This window comes from Crocodylus porosus, unplaced genomic scaffold (assembly GCF_001723895.1).
Source record: "Crocodylus porosus isolate Cpor-Errol unplaced genomic scaffold, CroPor_comp1, whole genome shotgun sequence".
In the NCBI taxonomy this organism is placed as follows: Eukaryota; Metazoa; Chordata; order Crocodylia; family Crocodylidae; genus Crocodylus; species Crocodylus porosus.
The window spans coordinates 64,242,858-64,254,402 of NW_017728906.1; the positions used below are offsets into that span (position 1 = coordinate 64,242,858).

Here is an 11,545-nt window from a genome sequence, read left to right on the forward strand (position 1 = left end):
TCGTCTTCCTGCGGTCCCCTCACCCAGCGAGGCTGGTTTAAAGCTCCGTGTACGAGATCAGCCAACCTGGAAGAGAAGACACAGTGGCCTTGTACTATGTATATACTCCATTGTTTATTAGGTTCTTGCCTTAAAGAACCAGCTGCTGTTTACAATCAAAGTCTTAAACTATAATCTAAGCACAAAAACTTTTTTCCTGCCAGCTGTTAGAATCAAGTCTAGTTTGATACAAACTGCTTATACAGTTGGATTTTAGGTTTGTGTTAATAAATGTGTAAAATATAACAAAGAACTAAAACAGTACAGTCTCTTGATATATGACTGCATGGTTTTCTTGGGATTTTTGTTTTTTACTTTGCTCACTTTATTTTGCTTATTAGTGTTGCCAGTTATTAGAATCAGAAATGCTCTGCCCCAACGCAATTCTAACAAACAATATGTTAATTTCTCACACCAGGAATAGGAAGATAAACAATATTGAGGGGGGCAGACTTAATACTGGCAGGCTAGTATTTCTAGATTCTCTGACACTTGTTTGAAGAAAATCTAATTATCTATTTAAAATGAAAACCAGAAAGTAGTTCAATTTCCTCACTTGAATGGTTTTATGCCATCTTTGCTCTTGTTCTCTGTTAAATTAGTAATCTTTATTTACAGCACTGACTTTAACTAGTTACAATTTTCTTTTTGCATCTATACTGATTATAGCACATGCCCAGAGCAGCTTACTTGTTTCTGATTTTCCATCACAGGACTCAATGTTGTCATGCACTCCAATAACAAGTGACCTTAATTCCATGAAATGAAGCAAGAGATTTTCAAAAGATTTTTTCTTTGTGCTGTCTCTGTTAAAACTTAAACGTCAAAGCAACAGTAGTTTTTGTTTCCGTTACTCACACTTGAAGTGATAAACACGTGAAACTATCAGCTGAACCTTAATGTGTAGGATGATTCCCAAATATGAAATATAAAGGATAGACTAAGAAGAAATCTTGGGCTATATGTTATGAGACTATAAACAGTTGAAACATACTAGATTTTCAATATTTATATACATTACCTCAGCCTACCCTATTAAGTAAATCATTTTAACTTTAGTTATAAGTATATCAACCTTAATAATATGACAAGAAAACACAGCAAAAAGGAAAAAAAAATAGCATATTGTATGGCAACAGCCTTCAAACCAGCTTTATATATTTTACCTGTTATTTTAAAAACAGCTAATATGGCCTAAATACCAAGGACTGCAATTTAAGATATAGATTTAAGAAACAAACAAACAATGTTTATAACTGTATATTGATATTTTGTGACAAAAAAATATTACCCATTACCAGACAGTGACCATTACACTTTAATAGGAAACTGGTGTAGTTATCAATTAGCTTACTCACCCCGTGATATGCCTGTCACCCAAACTTCAAGACCAGGGGCCAAAATTACACATATGCCGCTATAAGTGACTGGAAATCAGTTCAAATATGTAATACACCACAAGTTCAGTGGACACAAACTACCTTCAAAATGGCCAAAACCAATTTAAGATAAATCTGGATGGATGTTGCATCAGACTTGACTGATTTAGGTTAAACTGGTTTATTGAGTTTCTGTCCCAGATTCCCTCCATATTCAAGTTAACACAGTCCCCCAGCATCCCAGGATGCTTTGCACCTCCCCCACAATCCCCCTTGAATGGTGGGCAGGCTAGCCTTGGCACAAGCTGTTTAGCTAAGCTGAGCAGGGAGGCATGCTTTAGCATCCCCTGGCTTCTGGCCTGGGCCACTGCAAGCATCTGGCTGCATTTCCAGAATAAATACTGAATGTCTGTTCACTTGCTTATTGGCTCAATCTATGTAGTTTAGACTAATCTGCAAAGATTGAATTGATTTAGCCTTGGGCTTTTTGATGATCTGTACTTAGCCTAATGAATTTAATTCAGGTCTATTTTTAAACTCTTAAGCTTTAACAGGATTCTTCCCATGTTGTAATTCTATAGCTTGAATCCAAATACTGTGCATGAGTCTAGGCCTGATTTTGGTGTTTGTTGCTGCTTGCCCAGACTCCCTAAGAAGTAATCAGAGGTAATCCATTCACCTGTATAACTTAAAATAGAAAAGTCAATAATAGTGGCGCGCACAAGAATTCATGGATCCATCCATCGTTTGGATGGGTGTTGCTGGTACAGAGTGTTATTCTGTGAACATAGGGGCTTAACATTGCTGGACAGTGGCAGTCTACGATACCAAAGCACTTTTCTGATAATTTCATATGACAAAGCAAAGACATTTCTTTAAATTTCAAGCTTTTTCAGAAAACTCTAATCTATAGTGATAACCCAGCCATGGAGAAAAGATTTATTTGTTAAATACAGTATTTGGATACACAAGATGCTAAGGGGTATTCACTTTTCTGCAGGAAAAAAAATATTTTCACTGAGCTCTGCTGCTAACATAAATTGTATGTAAGCACCTACTTCATTATTTAGCAAAGGTTGATGGAAAACAGCAATTTTAGTTCTGGATGAGAAAAACTTCATAAATTAGTTATTTTTGTTTATCTGATATATATTGCACCTCTACATTGCTATTTACAGTATCGATATTATTCATATCTAAATTTGTTGCCTTAGTATGATCATACAGGTATCAGAATTTCAAATCCTGCAATCCATAAATCCTTCCAGGCAATACAAGTCTTTGCCTATGTACTTTTTGATGTGTGCACGGAATACTATAGCATAGTATATGCATGTATATACAAAATAAGTAAATACTCAATAACAGTAGTCATTTTCAAAGTTTCATATCCAAGACACTGGCTCTGCAAATGGATGCACACAGGTTGGCCATTTGGCCAGAGTTCCACTCATGTCACTGAAGGCCTAAGCGATGAAGGAGATCTGCCTGTATACCTCTCTCTAGGACTACAACTTTCGTGCTTTTTCTCTTAGTGTTTTTTTTTTTCTACCATAAGCGGTCATACTTTTGCTAATTACTAATTGCATAGATCCTTTTAAATGAATAGCAGTGGAAGTTGCATACACTTGCCAAGAACACACAAAACAACTCGTTTCAGTTTTCTAGGTTAAACCCAACTAAGGAGATTTTAAAATATCACCAATATTTTTTGCCAACAGAGACCTCCCAGATCAGATTTTAGTTAAGTAATGGTCTTTGTTGGTTTTCATACTCTGAGAAACACTGCTGCCTCTGTAAGTGTAAAATCACTGAGCACTTTATACAGAAAAACTGATTTCCAACAACAGCTGGGGCACCTTACCTGCCATATGTACCTTTGAAAATCTGTTACTTGTATGTTACATAGAAACACAATAAATAGTGGCAACTTTCTGATGCATCTTCAATATAAAAAAACCCATTCATATATAAGCAACCAGGTATTTGGCAAATGTATTACTTCATCCTCAGTTTAGGATTATGAACATTTTGATGATAACTGTCTTCTTTATTAAAAAACTGGCATCGGGTCCCATGACTTTCCATTAAAAACCTGGGTCTACAATTGTTGCAGAATTGGAAGCATTTCAGCCAGTTAACCTATATATTTGATCAGCTCCCCTGATTACTTTTGGTTCCCACATTCAGCTTATAATTACATGGATCCAAAATTTTTTTACCGCTATCACAACTACCTATTTTAATATTTCATCCTCAACACAACAAAACTGTTTTTTCCTTATTTCTTTTATTGAAGTTCACGCATGTGATAGCATGTTGTATACAGTCAGCTTTTATTCCCTCTCCAGTATTTTTTCCCTATAATCTTATGCGCCTCAATCGCACTAGGAGCAATCTACATGGTTCTGAGATTCAAAAACAGATAGGAAATTGGGCCAGATATTTTTGCTAAACAAATCAGCATACAGAAAGTTAATAATGAGATTTAAATTATTGCCCTTAGGGTTCAAAAGTTAAATATGCCAGAGGTGAATGGACAACTTGCACTATTAAGAGCTCCTTTTTTGGCTCCCTTGAGACTGACAAAAACACTGCATCATTTTAAACATTGCAAAGAAAATCCTGAAAATGGGAACATACAAGAGATAGAAACACTTTGAAATAAAATGCATCTGTAGCTGAAAGTGGATTCCAAAATTCTGCAATGCATAGACTTGGCTCAAGTTACAGCCTGGCTGGTGAGTGCATTCAGAACATATTGTATTCCTAGGCTCAAAAAAAATTAATTTTAGCTTGCTACAAAATAGTTTGTTGTGTTGATGCTGTGGGGCTTTTTTGTATTTAAAAAGAATATTATTAGTTGAAATAACTTTCATCTATGTTATTTATTAATGCTTTGCAAATTGAGTGTTTAGGCAGCAAATACTCACACATGCAAACACTCAGTGAGACAGGTACGTTTGTAGGAGAAGAGCTCTTATAGTTCATATTTCACAATCACATATTTTTCCCTTTATGTAAACTTTTTGCCTGAATCTATGAACGTGCATAGGAAATAAAATAATTAACATGCTACAAAAACCCTGTGTTAACAGGGTGACATATTTTTGTAATACTCTGCAAAGCTATATGCACATTTTAATCAGGGATAAGAATAGTAACTATACTGGAATTGGTACTATTCAATAAACAATGTAAATGTCAGTCAAACACTAGCAGCCCACAGAACCAAAGTTTTAAAAAGGGACATATTCCCAAATATATGATCTTCTGACTATTCCATACAAGTCTCAGAGAAAAGTAAGGGTGTAAGGTACTTTAGAAAGTTATCTGGTCAAACCACCTAAGGCAGGATCATCCTGTGTCTAAACCATTCCAGATGAGCATTTGTTAAAAACTCCTAAGGATGGGGATTACAAAGCCGCTCAAGGTAATCTGTTCCAACGCTTAATCACTCTCATAGTTAGAAAGTTCTAAAATCCAACCTAAATTTCCCTTGTTGAAATTTCAGGCCCCTGGCACAGAATCATTTAATGGCGTGATGAGATCTGATTCCCAATCCCAACAAGCATGCCTCCTGCCATATTACATGTGCATAGCAGGAAGTGTGATTGTTGAGATCAGATCCCAGTAGCACCATTACTACTTTCCAGTACTGGAGGAGCCTGGGATAATGATCCTGGGTCTCCCCCTGCACTGGCAAGTTGAAAGCCAGATGCCTATAGCTTGGCATGAATCAGCTTGTTTTCAGAGCTGACGATCAGATGACTGTCAGTTTCAGCCCTAGGACTGCACAGGGGCCATCCCAAATCCCCATGCACTGGGATGTCAGAAAACTTTATGTGGAGCTCAGCTGACACATGATTTCAGGTTCTAGTGTGCCAAGGCCTGGGGATCCAGGAGACTGCCTGATCCTGGGGTTCTCATGCTGGGGATGTCAGAAAGCCACGTGTGCAGCCCAGCTGGCTCCCAACAACACAGCACCCTGGACCAGATGATGACAGATCAAGTTGCATGATGGAGCTACTGCAGCACACATTCAATTTAAGGTGCTATGGAAAGCAGCTACAAAGTATCACACGTTTTATGTAATGTTTTTGTGATTGGTTTCTAGTTTTGTTGCACCATTGCCTGAATATGGGGCCAGATTATTTGTGGTGTAATTAACAGGTTAAATCATGACTTAAGTATAATGTCTGCCAAGGCATCTCAGACTATTAGACTGTTACTCTGCATCCTGACCTCTGTAGAGAACAGTTTCTCACCATCCCTCTTATAACCACCCTTCAGGTATTTGAAGGCTAAAACCACCCTCAGCCATCTCTTTTGCAGACTAAATAATCCTTTAATATTTTCTCAAAAGTTGTGTTTCCTAGATCCTTAATCATTTTTGTTGCTTTCCACAAGACATTCTAATTCAGGAATGTCAAACTCATCCGTGGCTAGATCCAGACCACAGGGGTTCCTCCTAGACCATATTCATGGAGCCATCAGCATCTGAGATAGGTCCAGATCTGGAGCCAGTGGCACAGGTTTGAGGGGGAGTGGGATTGCGGGCTGGGCAGTGAGAGTCCAGGAATGAGCTGTGACGCACACTGAGGAGCGGGCAGCAGTGGGGCAAGCAAGGGCTCTATTTGTACAGTCCTCATTTCTCCTCCCCCTCACCCCCTGGCTACTGATAGCAATTCTATCAGCATCCAGAGTCCCCAAATTCTGTGGCAGGCCATGTTCCACTGGTCAGGCCCCCCCAATTTCTGGTGGCCAGTTGTCTATTGGTGGGCCAGAAGGAATTGTTCTGCAGGCCAAATTTGTTTAACACCATTGCTCTAATTTGTCTATGATATTCCATCTTTATTTTCTGATTTATCTCAAATTTTATTTAATTCTGCAATCATCTGCTACGTTGTAAAACCACATCCAGAGCTACCGTCCTTTTTTTGGATTACATAATTTTCACTGTCTTTCATTCTACAATCTAGATTTGACCAGTTGACTTACCTCAACAGAAGTGTCTACAGAGGAATTGCCAAATGCTCCATGTCATTCAGATCATCATAATGCAGAAAAAGGAAAATATGCAACATCAGGTCTCCTCTACAAGCTGCAGGATCCCTGGGAAGACAGTACTAAGGAGGTCTCATCAATAAAAATAAAATCAGTCTTAGCCCAGCATTCTCATATTAGTAGCAAATTCTTCGTGGGATGAGCCCAGGACAGGTTTTTGTCTCTAGAAGTACGAGATCATAATGTAATTTCCAGCTGAGAAAGGTAGCACCAAATCCCACACTTCTCTTAAGGAAAGACATTTACCATTCTTGTACATGTTCTGCAATGTATCCATAGCCATAAAGAAATGAAGTACTATACTAAAAAGACCTCTGTGATATTTATTTGTTGTCAGCCAAAGCATTTAAGGGAAATTTTCCTTGCAAATATACAACATAATGAGAAAAACATAAGGACAAACTGGCAATTTTAAAAGGGAATTACATTTCCTGGCCTAAACAAGTCAATAGTGTTCTTTTAAATATCATTAAGTTCAGCAAAACCTATTGGATGAAATGTACATATGGTTAAATTGTTCTCATTAGATAAATAAAATTGTAAGGAAATTCCTTTTTACTTTGAATTCCCTGGAAGTCATAACATGACATTTTCAGAAAGGGTAGCATAATTCTACATTTCAACAGATAAGTCACTCCGTACAGCCATTATTGTGGAGTGAATGGCAAAGTGAATTCTTATGGGAACAAGACATTGAGTTTAAGCTTAAATCCCATCAATAAAATCCATCTGCCTAGAATGGGAAACAAACTCGAAGCTCAGTTTTTGAAAAAGAAACTACATTTTTGTTTAAGTTTAATGACCAGCCTCCCAAAAGAGAAATACAATGTGGAAATCTACATACATTTAAGTATCCAACCGTTGTCAGTTGTATTCTAGTACTGCTGCTCAGAAGGAAGTAAACTGTATAAATATCAAATATCTACAATATTAAATAAAGATGTCCAAACCAAGACAAAAATATGGAACTTTATTTTAAATGCTAAAGTAGAAATATTTTAATTTGTGCTAATCCAGGCAGCAGAACTGAGATGAAAATTAGTAATAATTTGAAGACAGAAAATTATTAAACCATTTCTGCCTCTGGGAAAAGGAGATACCTTCACATGATGGTTTAAGATGATAATGTATTAGACCAGGAAAAGTAGGAACTGTCTTCTTATCTAGTCATTCAAATGTTGGGCTGTTATACCAAATCTAACCAATACCAATCAGTATTTTTTGAGTCTGGATTAGTAAAAGGTTTTTTAAAAAACAAATTATTATAAGGAAAAGTTATCTGATAAGACTTCCTATAAATTCTTTGGTGCCATATGCTCTATTAGGAAGGTAAATTTTAAACAGAAGCTAATGGCTGAAAATACCTTAATAATTGGTACATATATACAAATAATACAGGGGCAGAGTGCAAACATGATGAAATACAGTTACTTGAAGGAATAAAGTTAGTCAGATACCATTTGATTTTTGTCACCACCACAGAACTGTAAATAAGCTTCAGTTGAGAATGTTTTAGATTTACAAATCCCCTAGCACAGCCTAGCAGCACATTTTGGCCCTCTAAAATTATAATTCAAACTAAACTGTAATTTCGTATAACAACATTACCACTTTTGATTATTATTTATCACCTGCAGTCCTATTTTAAGAAGAGCGATCAAAGTTCAAAACTGTTCTTACAAAGAACAGAATAGTGCTGGTTGTATCCCTATACGGACTTTTAATGATTTCAGGTTTTTTGCATTTCTTGAAGGTCTTTCATATGCAAATAGAAAGGCAATGATCTGTATCAGTTTTTCACAAAATGTTCATGGGTTATAGTGATTTTAGTAAATTGGTTAATTTTCTTCTTGCAGCATTTCCTCTATTTCTTTATCCCAGTTGTCATCACGTTTTTCTGATTCTGTTACTACTTCGAACTCTTGAAGCTCTTGCTGTAGCTCTTTTTCCCAATCTGCAGTCTCTTCTACAAGGAAAAGCAGCAATAAATAAATTAGTTTATAGCAAGCTAAATCTGCATTGAGGCTACTTCACTTGAGCAGCTCTGGGTTAGAGACCTGGAAATGCAAAGCTCATAACTTTCACCTATAACAGGTCCAAAAAGATCAAAAGCTAAGAATTGGAGCTGGACTCCTTCACACTAGAATACGCTACAGAAAAATAAAGATGTAATAAATTCATTACACTTGATCTATTCTCCAGCTCAGCATGACACAAAAATGTTTTGCTCCAACAGACAAGATCATTTTTCAAACTGCTGAAGCAGCACAGTGGAAAGTTGCTGTCAACTTTCTTTCTTTACAAACAAAGAAAAAGAAGCTATGCTGCACTGAAACTACACATTATTGTCAACTGAAGTATTATGAATGAATAAAGATAAGCTTGTGGAGTCCACTAGCTCTCAAAAGGTCAAACACAAAACCACTGGCAATTTTTAAAACGTAAATGGACAGTTTTCCTATTACAGTTTGTAGCTAGGAAAGCTCATATAATTATGGGATAAAGGCTGGCAATTTCATGCTTTAGGACAAAAAGTGATCCAAAAGCCATTACTGTCCTTCTACCCTTTTTTGATGGTGATTAGGTCCATGACAGAGAGAACTGGGGGAGAAACTGGCTTTTGAAATGTTCAGTATTGCTGCCTCTGAATGTTACAAGTCCAAGTTAAATGATTTGGTTATTTCAAACCTAGCAAATGCTAGAAACTAGAATATTCCATCTTTTGGAACCTAGTAGCACTCTATCATAATTTCAATACATTGGATAAGCATAATAACATGTTTGAGAAATATTTACTTTGTTAGCATTAATTTTTGTTTTACCTGCTGCTATGGAAGTCTTCTCTTCCTTGTTGTCAAGCACCAGTTGTTCCATTCCCTTCCTCAGGTCCTCCTGATTCAGGTTACAGGCATCAAAAGCATCGCTCACAAATTCTGACACGCCTGGACTGGTGGAAATCTCCTCCTCGTCCTGGGATATCATTGATTTGTGGAAGATAAGTAAGGAAAAATATTTGCCAAAAGTACTCTCATTGTTCGGACTCTCTCTTCCATAGCTTGAACCAGTCACCAAATTACAAATAAAACAACTACTGATTCTGTCAATTACTACACGTCCAAGACTTTTCTTTCTAATGCAGTGGTTAGCAACTTTAAGGCTGTGGGACTGACCTAGTTCAGGTCAGAAGCTACTGGTGTGGAGAGTGTCCAACGCCAGTGCTATTCCCCGCAGTAGCATAGGAAAGCAACTGCTGCCAAAGCCTGGAGTCTGCAGGCCAGATCAAATAGCTCCATTGGCTAGATTCAGCCCACAGGCCATAGGTTGCTGACCCCTGCTCTCCAATAGATTTTTGTTTTTTAATGGAAAAGATAATGTTGAGTTTGAAAAATAACTACTTTCATATGATTTTTCATTAGTTTTCCACTGAAAATTGTATTTCAGTTTAACACGTATTTAAAAAGGATAACAAATTTTAAAATAATTCAGCAGTAGCAAAAATATTTATATTAATTGATTAGACTGTTAAAAAGAAAAACAAACTGTAAGAGAAAGAGTTATAGTAGGACTCCTCTTTGGAAATCTTTCTCGTTAAATTTAGCAGGAAAGACACTGAGGAGAGTGAACTTCTGGGCTATTTATTTTTATACAGTTTTACAACTTTCAGAAACACTGATCTGTATTTTGAATAAATATTACCATTACCATATTAAATATTATTCCCAGCAGACATATTTATGGCTCCATCACTATCTAAGAGTTCCTGGCACCAATACTGTAATCGGTAAATAAATGTCTTTAGCTTTCCCCAAAATTATGATTTCTGCCAAGCAAAGTTGTCATTGTCATAATAAAGTGTCACTATGACAACACAGTTTATATGGCCCACATAGTTAAGCCTTAATATAAATTTCCAGAAGTATCATTGCTGTATAGGTAAATATTTTATGAGGCAACCCTACTGTCTCCAAATATGACAAACTCAAAAAATTCCCTCAAAGCTTATGTGATTATGTCTTAAATGAAAATTTGATGCCCTACACATTAGATAAAACACTTGTATTTTTACCTCTTGCGATTTCAGTTGAGATTTGATAGTAACAGGTGGCGTTTTGGGCCGAACTATTTCTAGAAAGAGAGAAAAAAGCATTAATTTGATTAAAGGAAATAACATTTCTTACTTCAGGAAATACGCATACTGAAAGGTCAAGTTCAGGTATGGAGAGAATACTGACATTAAAAATAAGGATGTGAATTGAACACAGAACCATTCTTTTCAGTGGTGTTCCTTTTTTTAAAATGAAATTCAAGATGAAAAACTTCAAGTAGCTATATCCTCAATGTTTCCGTAGCGTGAAATCCTAAGACAAACTGGAGAACAAACAAAAATCCAGATAAGGTCCAGTATGTGAATGAGCCTTCAGAGCTGGTGGACACCCTTATAGGACCAATCTAGAATCCAAGATCTGATGTTTTCCTTTCTGAGAGGATCTTGGGACTCTAGAATTCAGACTCAGCCAAAAACCCTAGGTCAACCCTGGAGAGGCTTACCAATATAAGGGAACAAATCAAGGAAGAATATCTTGGGCCACAGTCTCAGATTCATAGCTGATTCACAGATGCTAGGGTCGGAAGGGACCACACGGATGATTCCTTGGATGCGTTGCATTAGCAGGCTCCATAAATTGAAATCAGTTCCAGTATGTCAAGTAAAGGTGGAAACTGGCTCCTACAACCCAGTAACTTCCTGGGACATCACCACCATAAAAGAAAATGCTTCCAACCTCACATATCTTGTTACAAGACCTCATGCCCAGAAATTACCCAATCATTTTGCTGTGCGGGTTCTCTTGATTCATCTTAGTTATGAAAAAATTCAGTTTTCACTGAAAAACTGAAACTGAGAAATTCTTTGATTCTCTACAAGTAAAACAATTTGGAACCATTGCAGCTCCCAAGAAAGAGGGAGATGGAGACAAAACTAGAGGAGATGAACTGACAGAGTTGACTTGGGGGAGAAATTGTTTGCTGTGTTATATCAGGAAGGAACACCCTTTGGAACC

The 11,545-nt window shown here is 36.9% G+C and overlaps 1 protein-coding gene across 1 annotated transcript in view; it reads right to left on the minus strand.

Moving 5' to 3' along the window:
* Positions 1-6,783: 6,783 nt before the first annotated feature.
* The window catches only part of SYAP1 (synapse associated protein 1), a gene marked incomplete at its 5' end in the record, with an annotated part of 26,867 nt that continues 22,105 nt past the window's right edge, over positions 6,784-11,545 (minus strand). Inside the window, 3 exons of the mRNA XM_019528467.1 lie at positions 6,784-8,451; positions 9,308-9,455; positions 10,552-10,610. Of these exons, the coding sequence (XP_019384012.1) occupies positions 8,324-8,451; positions 9,308-9,455; positions 10,552-10,610 (335 nt within the window). The remainder of the gene's footprint in view (positions 8,452-9,307; positions 9,456-10,551; positions 10,611-11,545) is intronic.